This window comes from Tyto alba, unplaced genomic scaffold, assembly GCF_018691265.1.
Source record: "Tyto alba isolate M040663 unplaced genomic scaffold, T.alba_DEE_v4.0 Super-Scaffold_3, whole genome shotgun sequence".
Lineage (NCBI taxonomy): Eukaryota > Metazoa > Chordata > Aves > Strigiformes > Tytonidae > Tyto > Tyto alba.
The window spans coordinates 5,923,881-5,941,796 of NW_024881304.1; the positions used below are offsets into that span (position 1 = coordinate 5,923,881).

At 35.0% G+C, this 17,916-nt stretch overlaps 1 protein-coding gene across 4 annotated transcripts in view; it reads right to left on the reverse strand.

Moving 5' to 3' along the window:
- The window catches only part of IL17RD (interleukin 17 receptor D), a 69,664-nt gene that overhangs the window by 12,143 nt on the left and 39,605 nt on the right, over positions 1–17,916 (reverse strand). For 3 of the 4 annotated variants that reach the window (XM_032984331.2, XM_032984330.2, XM_032984328.2), the window contains exons 2-4: positions 8,456–8,513; positions 4,980–5,105; positions 188–306 (exon numbers count right to left, since the gene is read on the reverse strand). In XM_032984331.2, the coding sequence (XP_032840222.1) occupies positions 188–235 (48 nt within the window). In that variant the 5' untranslated portion in view covers positions 236–306; positions 4,980–5,105; positions 8,456–8,513. Of the gene's footprint in view, positions 1–187; positions 307–4,979; positions 5,106–8,455; positions 8,514–17,916 lie in introns of those variants that run through there. The other variant, XM_032984329.2, reaches the window with a different exon arrangement.

Here is a 17,916-nt window from a genome sequence, read left to right on the forward strand (position 1 = left end):
GGGACTAGATCTGTCTGTAGAGTAACAACTATCACTAGTTTAAAGAATAATACTTTTAGGAAGCAACCTGCAACCTAGTAATCAGAACATTGTGTATATAGATAGATTTATAGCAGCATATAAGCACTTTCAAAACTACTCACACAATCAAGCAACAATGAAACTTTTCTTGAAAGAAAGCACTTACTGTTCGTTTAAAACTGGGGCTGAGCTGCTTTGGATCTTTTAAAACCATCTGCTGGCATTGTCTTCCCTCTGATTTTAACTCCTCAAGTATTACTCGAAATCCTTTCAGGTATTCAATCCCTGCGAAGAGCAGGGCATTTAAAGAGAAGACTAATATTTCAAAATGCATAGTGTGGTGTTTTATGTAATTTTAATATATTTCATTTGTCTTTAAAAATAAAACTTACCATTGATAAGAAACACGCTTGTGTTTTAATACCTGCTTTGTAAGTCAGTTTTTCCTGCATTTTTTATCTGTCTTGCCTATTTAGAATTCAATCTTTGGCAAAGACTGCGATTACTACATACTTGTGTAATGCTTAGAGCAGAGGGGCCCATGACTCAGCTGGGGCTTCCAAATTATCACTGCAAGTTATCATTATCTTCAATACCCTCAGGAATACTTCATAGTAACTTCACATTTCCATTATTAGCAATGAAATAGAACATTTTTCTAGCAAATTATAGAAATACTCCTCTGTAACATCTTTCTATCATTTCTGAGACTACCAGATTAAAGTGATAGCAGTTATTACTTGTTTAGTTCTAGTATAGTATGGTATAACAGAAAACTTGACTTAAATGGAATGGAATTTATTCCAGTTATAAATAACTGATGCCAGACCTACACTAATGTTTTTCAAGTTACTCTAACACTACTAACACTTAGCACAGTGTCTTTTCATCTATTTGCAACGTTCTCGCCATGGAGTTACTTCGTTACATAAGTAAACCTAGTCAGTGATGCAGACATCACAGGAAAATGCCACTGTTACCCTGTGATAGTTTTGTGGCTCAGGTATCAAAGTCACTGAGTAGTTCTTCAAGACTAACGACCACTACTTCATCTAATTACATCTTTTCAACAGCATTACAAATGGCAGAATACACATTTATCAAAGGCACAGCCTTTGTAAGCTAAATGCTACATAAATCAAAATGGAATAATTTGAGTTTATGCTATGCTTGTCAAATTAAAAAAAAAAAATCCCAAATGTATGATTTCCCATGGACCTCCTCTGTTTCACTATTTTTCCTGATTTTGTGGGGTTTATTTTAATGTTTTGTAATTTTGTAGATCAAGACCATGAGTTGCCCAATGTGTTCTTAATATTCCATGGAACAAAAGCACTATTTGTGCTTACGTGAAGACCATGAAAGAGAAAGTGTCCAGTCTCCATGTTACCTGAGATGTTTCAACAGCAGTTCTGTCCTCACGCTTTCCAAAGGATTAACCTCTGATCATTACAAGAACGAACACCAAGCTTTGTTTCCCATAGAGATTTGATTCATCCAGTCTGCAGCTGAAGATTACCAAATGCTTTCAACTGCACAGTTTTGCAGAATTAAATGTAATTTTCATATATTCTTGTAAACTCCAGAAACGAATATTTAAAAAAAAAAAAAAAATGAAAGCGTGATTTAATAGTGGGAGGCCACCAAAAAATGACAGGTTTTTTTATCTAATGTGTTTGATTTAATACATGCAGGTCTAGACTAAAAAAATTTATATCAAGTTTAATAAATACACATTTGCATTATTAATCATATCTCATCATTTAGGATGCAATCCTACTGCATTAATGGGAACTTCCAGCTCTTATTAAATCATAAGAAAAACCTAATTTAAAAGCTTTTTCTGGGAGTATGAACCATGAAATATCAAGCTGAGACTACTGTATGAGAAAAAGAACAGGGGAAAAAATACTTCTGTCTTAATTTTGAAAACTGTGTTATGCTTAACTCTAATTATTACATTGATATGGAGAAATACCTTTGCAGTTAAAATTCTTTAATGAAGTATTAAAAACATTGAAGAAGGAAACTCCACCTCTTTCATGTGCTAAACACTGGTGATTAAAAAAAAGGAGTTTGCATTAAGTTACTCTATTTAGGAACTTAATTAGTGTGAAGAAAAAGAAATTATGAGCAGGTGTTGGTACAGAAAGAGAGCACTAGAGTGCAGTGGTCTCCAAATTTGTTGATCATAGACTCCTATCAACAAAAAAATTTCGACCACAAACTGCCAGTATATTTATAAAGTATACATCTGTACAATTGCACCAATATATTATGTACATTATTAAATATACACAAAAAAATTAAAAATCATGAGGTAAAAGATTAAAATTAAACACTACCACTTTAAAAATAATTTTTAGTTTACTAATGAGACAAAAACCTTTTTGTTCCCACTTTAAAATACTACTAATAATATTTTTGAGCAAGTGCTATGTGATTCAATATGCTTCACATATGCTTTTTAAATCTTGGTTTAACACTTAGGGATATAGCAATTTGAAGGTCTGGTTCTACGTTCAGTTTATTTCATTACCTGGTTTTAATGGCTGTCATGGCTGAACAAAGAACATCACAAAGATACAAAGATAATAGAGGAGGGGAATTATTGGCTGCATTTACTAAATCATGGTACTAATTTTTCTCTTCCATCTTCCAATTATGCAAAGGTTTTTCTTGAATTCTGGCTAGTAAATTTCTATCTTCCTTAATGTCAGTTGCTCCTGCAAACTCATCAGAATGCATTGCATTTTATATTTTTAACAAATGGGTTCAAAATTGACTGAAACTCTGCATTCAGAAGATTTTTAAACAGGCCAGGAAATTTGTTTCCTGATTATTTTAAGTGTAAAAATATGAGAGTTTTTATAGGTGAGAAGCTGGCATTGTTTTCATTAGCAAAATCATCTAACAAAGGAAACGTTTCCAAACATTTATTTTCAAAAAGCTCTTTCCACAGCATGACTTTCTTCCAAAAAGCAGTTACTATCTCACTAATTTTTAAAATGTCACCTTTACCTTGAAGAGACACATTAACTGTGGTTTTGATTTGGTGGTTTTTTTTTAAATATCTACTAGGTAGCATAGAGCTGACAGCCACTTGTCATCACAGAAAAGGTCAGCAAAATTGGAACCTGCCTTTTTGTGAAAGAAGAATGCTTAACTCAAAGATTTGAGTTTGACAACTCTTAGGCATTTTGTCACAAGATAACCAGTGAACCTCTGTGTGGCACAAAAGACTTTCATGGTCATTCTCGATCTCATTGCAAAGTGTTATAAAGATTCTACTATTTAAAAGTCTTATTTTTCCAAAACTAACCACACTGATGGCATTCTGCGCACTTCTGCCTCCAACTTCACTGCTGCAAGCTTCCCTACGAATGATGCAATGACTGAATTACACATGCAGTGCTAGCTCTCAAACCTTACACCAGAACGCTTTTTTTCACTCCAGTATTTCCCTGTATTATTTCAGCCAGTTTACTGTGGCAGGAACATCAGTTGTTTCCCTAGTGGTATTTGGCTTTTTCTGTTTCACTACTGAGTAGGAAATCCCAAACGAGATTTCACAAGACTTCTAAAGATTTATCATTAAGTTTAGTATAATCGTGTACTTTCTTGAGTATCGCATGGCTTGAAACATTGCTGAAAAAATTGCCTTCATGTTCCACATGCTTAGTTTTCAAATGTCTTCCTAATAGTGACGGCTTCATTGGTATTAGCTAATATCTCAAGGCACACTATATGCTTAGGGCAAGGTTCATCCTTAACAACGGCAGGTGTATTTCAAATGGTCTTGATAATTTTAGCTAACTTTTTACAACAAATGATGAGATAGTCATTGTTTTCACCTTCCAATGTGGCCAACAGAGCCTGTACTAGGAGTAGGGGAATTGTCAGCTCTACCATTTTCTTGTTTCTTGCATGTGCTCGCATGGTTAGTATTGTCTTCAATTCTCTCAAGCCACTTGTCCATTTCATGATGGTTAGCTTAGTTAAAACTAGATAATATAATCAGTAAATCCAGTTAACCTGGCATACATACGCTGCAATGCATTGCAATATGCTGAAAGAAAATTAAAGACTGAGGGTGCCACTGTGAACCCCCTCCACATTACAGAACACCCACTCTTCCTTCAGGATACCTCACATCAACATGAACACCTGACACAGAGACCAAGTAAGGTTGCCAGTGTTAATCTGTATATTAAATACTAGTAAATCTTAGGGGTTTTTTTCAAAATCTAAAAAATATGTAAATAGAAGTTCTAAAATTTTCTTCACATGCCCCAGGGGATCATCTTTAAGTGTTCAAGGCCAGGTTGGATGGAGCTTTGAGCAACCTGGTCTAGTGGAAGGTGTCCCTGCCCATGGCAGAAGGGTTGGTTGGAACTAGATGATCTTTAAGGTCCTTCCCAACCCAAACCATTCTATGATCTTACACACACCCCACTTCGGAGACAACTGCTCTAGTGGGCAACAAGGTACTTCCAGTGACATTTAAGGATGAGGAATATGCTTAGTGATGAGACCTGACAAGGAAACACATTAAAGTTCATCTAGCTATGAGTAAATACCCGTTTTCACCTGTAAAACAACATACATCATAAAGAATCTTTAAGTGCATCAGCAATTAAACTCCATCAATGCCACTGAAATGCACCAATGCCTTGGGGCAGAGAATGAAATCAGAGCTACTGCAGTTCCAAAGAGCAGAAAGAAGTCAACAAACTAGAATAGTAAAAAGCATCATATGGCTGCAGAAAGTATCCTAGTTTTAAGGGTATTTCAAGCGAGCTAGTAAAAATAGCAGCTTTGCAAAGCTGTTAAGAATTTCTTTCTTCTTAAGCAGTTCACTTCCATGACTCCAAACATAATTTTTTTACTTAATACCAAGCAGTATGAAGTTATTACTGAAGACGTAATGAATTAGTCCATTTCTCTTTACTACTTACCGACGGCATTTGCTGTCCAAAGTATCGTCACTGCAACCTGTTCATAACATGCATACTGACTGATAGTTATATTCTGCACATCTCCAATCACGTGTTTTCCCACTGAATTCAGATAAGGCGTGCAGTCTAAAAATATGGAGAAATACATGCTTTAAGAAAAACATTCTAGCTGACATTCTTGTGCCATACCAGAGCAAGTAAATCATAACCTGCCTATAGCATCTAATCTTAAAGATCTATTCAAGCAACCAGATTCCAACATGGCCTGTATCTTTCCACATAAATGAAGAATCAAGTTAATTTCCTAGTATTTCTTCAAGATTGATCAAACTAGAAGTACATGTGCCCTATTTATTCTATAAAAGTAAGTAGAGCAAATCTAGATGAAGCCTTTGTCTCATGACACTGAAAACCACAAAACTTTACAAATTATTGAGCACAACCACTTCTACCAGTTGCAAAATACTAGTTCACAGGACTCCAATGGAAACTACCAGTTTATAATACCGGTGTATCCTGTAACACAATAAGAATAGAAATGACACGTGTTGGGACTCCCAAAAGAGAACAACTTTTCCTCAGTACTCAAAAGAATATGACGACTGACATTAATTTTGTGCATGTACGGTGCCTAGAGCACGAGAATGTTGGTCAGTGATCAGGCACATGTGAGAACAATGAACAACATGAAGCTTTAGAACTGGTGCTCAAGAACTGTTTTTTAGCCACGATACTGCTTGATCCTGACCACAAAGAACCTACTGGGTAAAACCATCTCATCTGTCATCCATTCAGTAGCCACATGCCCGTAGACCATTTTCCTGCCACTGGATCCAGTCAGAACTGTTTTTGTCGTCTTGTGCTCACGAAATACAGTGTATTCCCTAAAGATACAGCTCTGCAAACAGGTGCTTATGGAAAACCTCAGCTTCTATTAAGAAAATAAAAGAAAAACACTCTTGACTGTTGTCGAACTTGATCATGTCTTTATGCATTCAAAACAAGAAAACAAATAACCCCAAATTTTATTACTTTTAAAGCCTTACAATGTTTAGCTTCATATTTTGTGGCAGGAAGAAAAGTAGTGGCCAGAGAATTCAACAGTTTGGGACCACACTATACCTGAAGATGTGTATGCACATTCTGCTTTTGAACCAGTGAAGACAACAAAATCCACAAGAAGTTGACTGGTAGACTATATATTATTGACTGATAATTAATTCTAAAAAACTGAGATCATCTATATGCTATATGTCTATACAAAGTCAGTAGAAACAAAACATGAAAAATCTAGTGTTATGATAAGCCAATGATGGAAATTAAAATTTAATTCAGAGGTGTGATCTTAAAGACAATGACAGTAAAATTATTAACTGAAAAGCAATTCTAGAAAATGGCTTTTTACTATAACAATGATAAGGGGGTCTTTTATGTAACTGCCACACAAATAAGAACAGAACAGTTTGTACAACATTGCCTTTTACACAAGCTGGGCAGTTGGTACTTATTCTGCTGTTTGTAAAATTCTGTTGCTACGCGTGAAGTCAACGATAGCATGAACTTCCTCTTAGAAGAATAGAATATCTCTTTCAATGGAAAGTTTGAAGTAACACTTTTGTGCTAGGTCTGGATCTAATTAATAGCAAGCCCAAGATTTTGGATCCTGGTTACTAAAATTTTACAGTCAAATGACAATTTGCCAAAATGGAATATAGCACAAATGTCTGAAGTTTGACTGTGAGTCACTGATTTACATTTTTAAAGAACAACAGATTTAGCAAGAAAACAGCAGGGGAAAATTGCACTTCTCAGAAAAACAATTCTTTTACTTGAATACAAGTGAAATACAAAAATATACAAACATTTGGTTTTCACCTGAATAAATAATCTAATCAGCTAATTTAACAACATAAACCACAGTTTGCTAGAGTTGCTGTGTGGCAAAATAAAAACCTGTAAATCACAGCCAGCAAGCCAAATTCTCTTTTGTGCTGGTTTATTCTTGATAAGTATGTATTCCCATATCCTTTTAACTCCTTAGCTTTGGTATCAGGGAACTCTTTGCCTAGTACTGCAGAACTCAAATAAGTCCTCTGTCCAGGAAGCATACAGAGCCAGCAGAATTTTGAATTAACACTTGTCATTAGTTAAACACAGTTCCTGGTGCCAGAAGTAATTGAAAAAACATGACAGATACTGGGACTTAAACAGATTCCACTGTCTTAACTAAGCATGGGGATGTCTATTCTGACTGATATTATTTTCTGGTTTTCTTTGTGTAGATAAAAAAATCGTAATTATTTTGTAGTGACCACTTATCTCTCCTACAATCTGACAAACTTAAATTTGCTCATTTTAAATATTAACATAAAATTAGATTTAAAAAAAAATCACAGTGAAGGATTGCTAATTCAGAAATTTACATAAAAATAGAAGAACAAAAGGATGATCAGAACGAAACAAAACCAACTATTGTTAGATTTCCTGAGTACATGGTCTCAATGATGAAATTTTACCCACATTCAGCATGTGAGGTAATTGCTTCGGGTAGGCAAAAAAAACACCTGTGACTTGCACTGGCATTAATACAAACATTACTGCTGTAAATTAAGAACTTCTCTTGACTGTACATTGAGTTTGTATTGGTGATAGCCACTAAGTGGCCAAATAAGGATAAATTCCCAACGTAGTCAATTGTCATACTTCATTGACTGGACAACACAGATGACAAAAACCTTTAAAAAATAAAACCAATAAAACACAGACATTTAGCAGATGTTTGAAGAGGTCTGGTGTATTATTGATACAACCTGCTTATTACTGTTATTATGCTAGAGATTACTTTCTTCTTAGTTTAGCTGCAACAGGCCACATCTGCTACAGTACTAAAGCCATCTGTCTTCACTGAACATGAGCACTAGCCTGGTCCTTTAACACTGTAGCTAATTAAAAATTCCAACTATTTCAACCAGATGAAAAGATGCTACTCATGTTCAATATTAATCCCTGCAAATACAAATTTTTAATATATTCCCTGTATACAAATACTAACTACACATTTTCTACCTTGCAACATACTTCACACCACTCTCTCCCAAAATTACACATCAGAGGAAAGATGTGTGAGGCCTGAAATAATCCTTCCTTATGACTTTGTCTGTAATGAACCATTCAATGACTACAGTCTTTCACAGAATAAAATTATTCTCTATAATTCTCCAGCCAAATCCTGGGCTGATGATGTAGACCAATCTGAAAGTGAAACTACTACAAATTATTAGATCATTTTATTCTCAATGAAACACAGGAAGAAAACCCAACAGACCCAGCAGAAATGAATCTAGATTTTAAAATTATGTCAATATTAAAGAGCTCACACTGTTCTTAGAGCCATTTTTAAGAGACATGCTGCTATGTATTGGCAACTGTGATGGAGCCTTCAATTTTTGTGAGTATAGTGCAAATTTTCAACTTACTGTCATATTTAAAGGTGATATTGAGTAGTCCGTTGTTCTTGGTGACTGATGACAGCCCCTGTAGAGAAATAACGAGAAAATAATTTGAATAAAACAAGCTATGTGGAACTTACGTATATTTTTATTTTTTAAATACCTTGTTGGATGATGACAAAACTCATGATTTTTTTCCTTCTGTTTGGGCACACTATCCATCAATCTGAACACAGGCAATGACAGAACAGATTGCATACATCTGCATTCACTTATCTGTCATCAACTTTCCAAATGTATTACTCAAGGAATTGAAAACAAAGAGAAAACAAAGTCTGAATATAATATTTGCATGAAGACATGAAATTGTGACTTACATAGTATGACTTGCCCAGTAGATGTCAATCATAGAAGCTTATTTTTGAAAAAAAGTTATGTGATGTTCTCAACTGCCACCATCTAGGTTAATCATACCTGTACAAACCCCGCATCTTTAATCAAAGTTTAATGACAAAACAAACTGGTTTCTCCTAGGCAAATACAGTGTAAGAAGAGAGGAGAGAACTAAGTCTGAAGAAGCTGATCTCAATCCCACAGTTATGAAAAAGGGTATCAGAAGTTCAGAGAGAAGGAATGTCACTGCTAAGCACTGCGGTCGTAACACTTCAGCTCTATTTTCTTGGTGAAGGCCATTTGCAGGAAAGAAATTAAAGGTAGGAGCAAAACAGTGGAAGAACTGATTAAAGAGCACTCATCACATCCCAGACACCCCTCATCTCATTAACTACCTCAGAACAGGTGCCTGAAGGACTCTATTATCTATTTGTCAATCAGACAAACTAACACACCATATTTTCAGCACACTCAGAATTCATCTATAATCAAGTAATCATTTCTCACAAGTCTAATATTATTCAACGCTCACAAGAACCACACAGAACAATTAAATTTAACATAAACTGAGGTATGATAATCCAGGACACAAAACCTACAGGGTGGTCCATCAGCGTGCCTGAATTGTATATGGGAGAAACTCTTACTACAGAGAATATTGATGTCCAGTATTTGCCCACACCTATCCTTCATTAAATTATTTCATACAGATATATTTATATGTATTTTATGTGTCTGTGCCTGATATCGTTCTTGTGGAATTTGTATTTCCATGTGCTTTGAGTATGATGTGGTTTAAGCACTGGATTACTTTTCTGTTGTATTTACTTATGTGAGAAGCCCCTGTATAAAGGCACCAATCATTTTACCATGTATTTTAAGTATTTTAAAGAAATTCTTGCTGAGAAGAGCTTAATTAGACAAAAATATAGATGGATAATTTAAATTTCAATCTTCTCAGTGATTATTGGGTAAAATCAACAAATAGTTCAAGGAGAACAAATGAAACAGTGGCTTTACGGTTGGAATAATTCAGATACATTCCATAACTCTTCCAGTAGAAATGCATATTACAGGAATCCATTGTGCTACATCAGACACCCTTTTCTATAATCAAACATGATTAATACAGATACTGCCATCCTTGCTGAGTGATGCAGAAACTGGGGTCCAAACGGAGAACTACTCCATTGCTCTCCCAGGGAGGAATCCAGACACGTACACAAGCTGATGAATCTGGTGTCTCTTCTACAACTCTACAAAAGAACTCTGGACTTCAGAGATAGAGATACTTTACCCTTCAAAAAGCAGTGAAACTGGTTTTGAAACACAAAATGTAGCATCACCCTCATCCTTACTAAATACAAAGTTGAAAACTGCAACACTCTCATGGAGTAACATGATTCCCTGAAAGGCAAATAACATTTACCATTGTCTTTAGAAAAAAAATACTACCTATTTGCATGGGATTGTATCTGGTTTTACAGCTACAGTGTAAAGAAGAGAATAGTATAAAAGCACTCCAACAGTAATTAGATGTCACCATCATGTGTAAACCTTCACCATGTCTCACTTCATAGACACAGGTGTTTAGAAAGAAAAACAAGGTATGAATTATCTTAAAAAACACCGCCAAACCATAAAATACTACATAAATAATGAAAGCAAAGCAGATCTTGAGAGTACTTTTAGAAGTTAAATTTGTAATCTTACTTTCTTCTTAGGTGGCTTTTCATTTAACTTTGATTTAGTTTGGCATTAAATAAGCTGTTACACAAAAAGGTTTCCTGAAACAAGAAGACATTAATTTTTTTCATTCTTAACTTCTCTATTAATACCTGTTCTGACCCATTTTCTGTGTCTCCTAAGCTATACAAAATCTCATTTAACTTACTACTACAGCAAAACAAAGACCTTATGAAAAAAATATGAAAAAAATAAACTATCAACTTTTTATATTTATAAATAAAGGCAGATAAACCACCAAATTAACTGTTACCTGCCCTCCTTTTGTGTCCTACAGCTGCAATTTTGAAACATGAGTTCAACCAAAGCCCACAGAAAATCAGCACAAGTATTTTAATTCTTTAGATAGGATCTTTTATAGCCTGTATTTTTTAAAAAATAACATAGCAACGCTTTTTACTGCATCTTTAATTGCATTTTGACTGGAATTATGGTGACATAATAAAATATGCAACAATAGAAGTATAAATCAGTATATCACAACCATTAATAGAGTAGATGCAAAAAGTAAATATAACATAAGCCAGCCAAACTCTGCTGATGAACTTAAGCAGCACATGATATTTACCGGTTGTAAAACTTTGCTTCCCAGTGTGTAAAAGGTACAAAAAGGCTGCAGTAATCTGGGAGAGAATCAGGGGCACCTTAAAGTGTTGAACTAGATAACTGTCATACACGTTATAAACAAAAATGCGTAAGCTGGTCAGACAATTTGATCATGCTAAACTTTGGTATTAATCCTCCAAGTACTTACTGATGTGAGTTTAAAAATATATTCTTCCAGGAAGTATTCTCTTCTATAAAGTAATTGTGCTATTTAAATGGTTTACAGCTAAGGCAACTTGTTTAGAGCATCTTACTTTAAAACTATAAATGCTAATGCTATAGCCGTAGGGCTCTACATTATTGGTTAATTAACCACTAACATTTGTTGAATTTACATGCAGCTTTTAATTTATTCTGAACTTTACTAGAAAGCAAGGCTCCATTGCCTGGAGCTTTGTCTATAAAATCCTTTTAGTCCACACACCTCTATACACACTGACTGAGAGGGAATACATAGGAAACGAAACAGCCAAAACATCTTTTATGAAGAACTACACATCACTGCTCTTTAAAGAGATAATCAAAGTTGAAATACACACAGATTAAATTACAAATAATCTTCTTTGTCAAAAAGCTGGAGTGGGGGGTGTTATCCATAACATTAAATCTCACGTAATGTGAGATCTAATGCACAGAACTTCACAGAAAACATGATAAACTAAGATCCAAATCCTGAATCTACACTGGGCAGGCAAGCCAAAAAGAATTTCCATCACATATCACATACCTCAAACCAGAGAGATCAATGTTGGATCTGTTCCTTGATCCACATGAACAACTTGTTAGGTTAAGATCCTAAAACACCTTAAATCGGCACAGTTCTGAATAGCACTAATACACACCATCTCCTGAAGAATGAGTAACTCATTTGGATGTTCAAGGCGTGTGCATTTGATTTTATTTATTCATCTTCCAACATGAAAGAGCACAAGTATTAATGAGAGTCAAAGACTATTACATGAAGCTAACCTGTATTTTTGTTTGTTTATATTTTTCCTACCCCCTTCATTTATGGTAACAACTTATTAACGAAGTGTACTTAAAACAACTCTTTATATCCATTACTATGCTAGAGTGGAACAGCGTTAGGATTACATTTCCAGAAATAAAGCTTAAATTACATTTTAACCACAGGAAGTAATTGTGCCTCCAAGAAAAGTTAATTTTAACTAATGCCTGCCATCAGAAGCATAAATGAAATACGATAGAAATTTTTTAAATCTGCTTAATTTTTATTGTTGAACTTTTCCCTTGTCCTTTTGATATAGAATGTATAGCATTTAATATTTGAAAGTAATATCTATTTTTTATACTTGACAATTCCTGCCAGGGATGGCACTGGTGATTTCAGAATTGTCCTAAAAATAACCATTTTTACAAATAATACTGAAATACACTCCAACATTCAACTTTTGTTGAGCAAACACTCCTTCATTCATAAAGGCAATTTATGCATGTGAATAGGCACTGTCAGGCAGCCACTTCAACATCAATACTGGGAAACAGAGATAGATGCTAGCACTAATTACAGAGATCTGGTAAAGGAGGTAGGAAATCACTACCCGTCAAGCATAGCCTTGTGCACCAGACCAAAACAGTAATCATGATTCATCTTTCATATGTTGTTAATCAACGTACACATGGTCCTAATTTCATGCTCCCATGAGGCAAACTGAAGGGACAATTGTTTTAGAACTCTAACATCAAGATGAATAACCAATGTTTATCATACTCATTGCTCAGTAAACTAAAAGCTTTATATTTAACATCTGCTCTTTTCATTTTAAGGCTTTCTTGACATTTTCAACCAAATTAAAATATTTTCTATTTCTACAGTAATCAGTAAAAAGATTAAATATCTGTACTATTTATATGCCTGCATTTTAGGTTGGTTCCAACAGAATATAACAAAATACATAATCCATTCTAATGTTTGCCATGTAACTTGTTTGTACTCCATTGACTGCAGAACGAATTCTAAATCTTGGGTGGATGGGTTTGTACTGATATTACTATATCCTTGGTGTAACTGACAATTCCAACCATAAATTTTGTTCTGATTTGCCTTTTAAGATACGTGTGTGTGTCTGCATTGCATTCACAAATAATGGGAATAACATTTTAAAAAACCTCCCAGCTACACTGCAGAAGTAAGTTTTATTAAAAGTGAATTTAAGGAGCAATAGGCTTCTCAGTGTCTATTTCATATTTGAAACAGGGACCTAGATTCTCCAAAACATTTTTTTTTAACTTCATTTAATAAATCAGAATGTTTTGTGTCTCTTCTTATGTAAGCAACGTAACGATTTACAAGAAATTACCAGATTTTGGCTGGTTCTTTGTTGTTAGTTCTTTACAGTTTCCCTGCTTCATCTTTAGAGCCACGGCAGTCAAGTTCAGCCAGAGGAGCTGAATGTGTCTTCATGGCATCATCTCTTCAATTTGGCCTGGGATATGAAAGGTAAAGCCTTGTTTTTACTTCATTATAAATTATGTATTGGGGGGGAAAGAAAACCATCATTTTTCAGCATGAAGGAACTTCATGATCCATCCAACACCCCTGATTATCTTCTTGTTATACAAGCTGGTTAGCTGGTTCTTCCCTAACACATCCTTGTCAACAAGAGTCTGTCATGTTGGAGCACCCCAATTTTTCTTCCACATTACTTGCGAAAATTCAGTGCTCAATCTCCAGGTGTTAGCACATTACTTTTACACAATTGTCCCTTTCAGACAGAGCATTAGGTTGTCTGGTAGATCAATTAGGCCCTTCCTCTGAACTGGAAGAACCCTTGTTTCATGTGAACATGCTTAATGCTTTGACTCTCAGAGCAGATCAGCCTTCCAGGGAGTAGATGCCTGGTGACCTGAGGAAGGCACAATACACCTTCCTTTGTTTAAAGCTGTCAGGCATGTTCACATTTAGCATATTACATCTCCAACTCCCAGAATACAGTTTTTTACTCCAATTTGAGCCCTGTGACTTGGAACAAACATGAACCATCCATACTAGCCTTTTGGGTTTTATTTCCAATCTGCTAACTTAACCAACAGTCAAAACCCTCTAAGAAGTAAAAAATTCAAACTCAGGACTGTATACATGGCCCAGACATTATGAGTTATAAAATCCAGGTACAACAATAACAAAATAAAGGCATAAAAATCTGGGAAATTAAACTTTCTTTTAAGAGTAACATGTAATACTTATTCTCCAAAGCCAAACATAAGTAACTCATACTTAATTTGTATAAGAATTGTCTTGACCTTTTGTGATCATTAAATATCTAGTTTTTCACAAAATCATGACACTACCCATGGCTTTATGGTTGACTTCCCACATAGGTAATTACATTTTGTCCAAATAAATTCTTCTGCCATTTCAACTAGACATGGCTTTCTCAATTTCCTCCTATCATGAAAGGATATTGAATTCAACAGCTGCTGACTTATATCCTGTCAGAGGATGAGGAGGTCCCTAAACCTATGCATCTATATGTATCTATATGCCAGCCAGCTTCATGGGGGCCTGTCTGGATTTTGTGGGTGAAACATGCTAACTGAATCACTAATTGCAGTGTATCCTATCTAAAACAAAAAAACACCAAAAAACCCCTACCAAATAGTGTAAATCCCTTTTCATTATGCCTCATTCCAGGCTACTTAGTTTCTGTTTAAAAAAGGCAATGTGGAAGGTTACCTTGTACATTAGTCAGTCTCACAGAGAAGTAAGAAATCATTGTACGGAAGAAATACTACAAAGGTATTTACAGCACGACTCTTCAGTATGCAACATGGCTCCATGCAGCTGTTCACTGAATGTATGTCAACTGGTTTACTTTAAGGCACAGACAGTTCTTAAAGCCACAATTTAACAACAATAGAAGCAAGTTTAATCTATACTGTTTGCCGCCTACCGTGAAAATCTTAAATCTCTGAGTCAAGCCCAGGAATTCAATGTAACAAAGCATGGCAGAAAGAGTGTACCAGCTCTTATTTCTCTCATGCAATTTGCAAGTTTGCCTGAGAAGTTTTCTATAGTTTGCCCTGTCACACTTAATTTTGTCCAACATTGTTGTGTGAATAATGTTTGCCAAATTAAAAGCCTTCTTAAAAAAAAAAAAAAAAAAAAAAAAAAACAAAAAAAAAAAACAAGCCCCTGCCCCAAAAATCAACAGAAGAAATATTTTCAAACAACACACATTTCCCACAAACATTACTGAAATGTGCTAGTCTAAGGGTATTTGGACAAAAGCCAAAAGTCTGTAGTTAATCCAGTGTTCCCTTAACTGTGGGATATGACCTCTGGCAGGAGAGTTGGGAGAAAAGACAAGGTGTTTGGGAAGGGGAGGGGGAGCAAAAGCAATGCCAAGACAGGTGCACAATGGTGATTGCAACTGGGAAGGAAAGAGGGTGCAAATTGTAAAGTTGTTTTTAGAGGGACCCAAGACACATTAAGTTTGAGAAACACTGACTTGTGCTATAAACAACTACACAGAATAACTCACATCTGAACTAATGGAGAGGGAGAAATTAATGAAGCTTGTTATGCATGCTTACTGCTTAACATACAACACAGCATACTACAAAACAAACAAGCTAGCTAATTATTCCACTCAAATTAAAGAATATACTACTTCTTATGGTGGCAAGTTATCTACAACCTCAGTAAGCCTACAGGGTCCCTCACACTTAGAGGAACAATTGCATAAGCACTGAATTTTAGCTTATGTTCAAGTACTTCTAAACTAACCTGTCTAGGAAACAATTAAACAATATGTTTTCATTTATTTAATTGACTGCCCACTTAATGTGGAACCATGCAAGCTGAGAGGCACAGTCTTTCCTTCTCTCCCAAATATGTTCAAAGAGAGTTAAAAGACAATCAAGAAAAGATTTCAAGAGGTGACTGAAGCGTAAGAGAAAAATGGATATATATTATTTATATTAACATGTGTGTAATATATATGGATGTATTGATTAATTAATTTTGCATACTACATTAAGAAATTACATAGCTTTCAGAGGAGAGAACATCAGGGAAAAAAGAAAGCAAAGAAGAACAATACGTCAGAGCTACAAATTGTACTTTTCAAGATATCATGCACATAAAGGTTTGCTGCTTCATCTAAATCAGAAAGTCCTTCCAAGCCAGCCAGATCAAAAAATAAAGTTTTTCCCCTTAAAGCTGAGCATATGCAATGGCACCTGGAGAACAACTAAAGGAACTTATTTCAAAAATCATAAATGGTTCACTAATAACATTCTGCTGCCAGATTCCTACCTTCCAAATTGGAAACTCCTAGCATGAGCTCTTTGTTTGATCCCAGGTTTCATCCAAAGAAACAGAAAATCTGTAAAAGTAACTAGGACTGACTTCATAGGGTCAGTTTTAAGCTTCAGCCAGAACACATTTCACAATTATAGCTATGTCAGGGTGGGTTCTTCTGCTCTTTGCTTTTCAACCTAATGCCAAAACGCACACAAAATACCCTAATAATTCTGAGGGAAACTGTCATCAAATGTGGATTAACTGCTTTACTCAGAACTGTTCTACCTAAAAAATTCTCATCTGAAATCTACTGCATTGTTGGAAACTTTCATTGCAAACAAAATTAGAGCAAGCAGATTGGAGATACTCCATTTGTAGTATAGGCTGAGTTTATCTGATTTGTAACTTTTGAAAATTATAAGAGCAGCTGCCTGCAAGGAAATCTTTAAAGCAGAACATCATAAAAAGGCTGAAATAGCACATCTATTTTGTTTTGTCTGTATTCACACAATGTCTTCCCCCAGTCCTAATCTTTCTCCTGTATTATGTGAAAGTCACTGAAATTCTTTAAGGGCTTTGAGATAGGAAAATATGAAATGCATATTTTTATAAACTTGATTTTAATTCTTACTTACACAAATGAAACATATACGCATAACTAAAGAAAGTATTGCATATTCACAGGAGCTCATGACTGTGAAAAAAAACTACTGCACATTCATTTTCTAGGACCAGCATACAAATAGACAATAGTTTTGGTTCTGGAGGATATGGAGGCAAGGTAATTCAGCAATAACTCCACATTACTGATTGGAATGCCACAGAACTCACAAAACTTTTAAAGTAGATAGGATTTGGGATTGTTCCATCTTAATCCCTCCCTTCGAAGTAATGCAATTATTTTGGACATAAAACCTATTCTTAGGGATTTAGAAACACACAACTGTACTCATCCTTAAGACTTTAAAACTTAGAATTTGTAAGCAGTATGATTCAATTCCAGAAACAATCAATTATTTGCTTGCCAAAACCCCATGTTCCTGCTTTAAAGAATATTTCACCATTCCCTCAACAGCTTTTTTAATGCCTCACATGAAACTTGTTTTTGCAGGAGATTAAGTAAAAAAACATTCTTTAAAACTATATAAGCATCTCTTCCAAAAGTTGACATCCCTGTGAGCTATATAACTTAAAAAGGCTCAGAGAGAAACTAGGACTTCAAATGTGGTAGGCATCTAACTCAGTAGCAGTGCAAAGGTACCTCTGGCATTAAGTTCAATATCACAAGGGACATAAGAAGAATAATAATATACCAAGTGCCACATTTATTTCATATACAGTCTTGTTATGCAATCCCTCCATCAAAAGTGAGGGGGAGATTCCTATAGTTTCAGAACAAACTGGCATAGTGACTGTATCAGACTTTTTTAATCAGGATGGGAAAAAACAACAAAACAGAAAAAATGGAGGGACC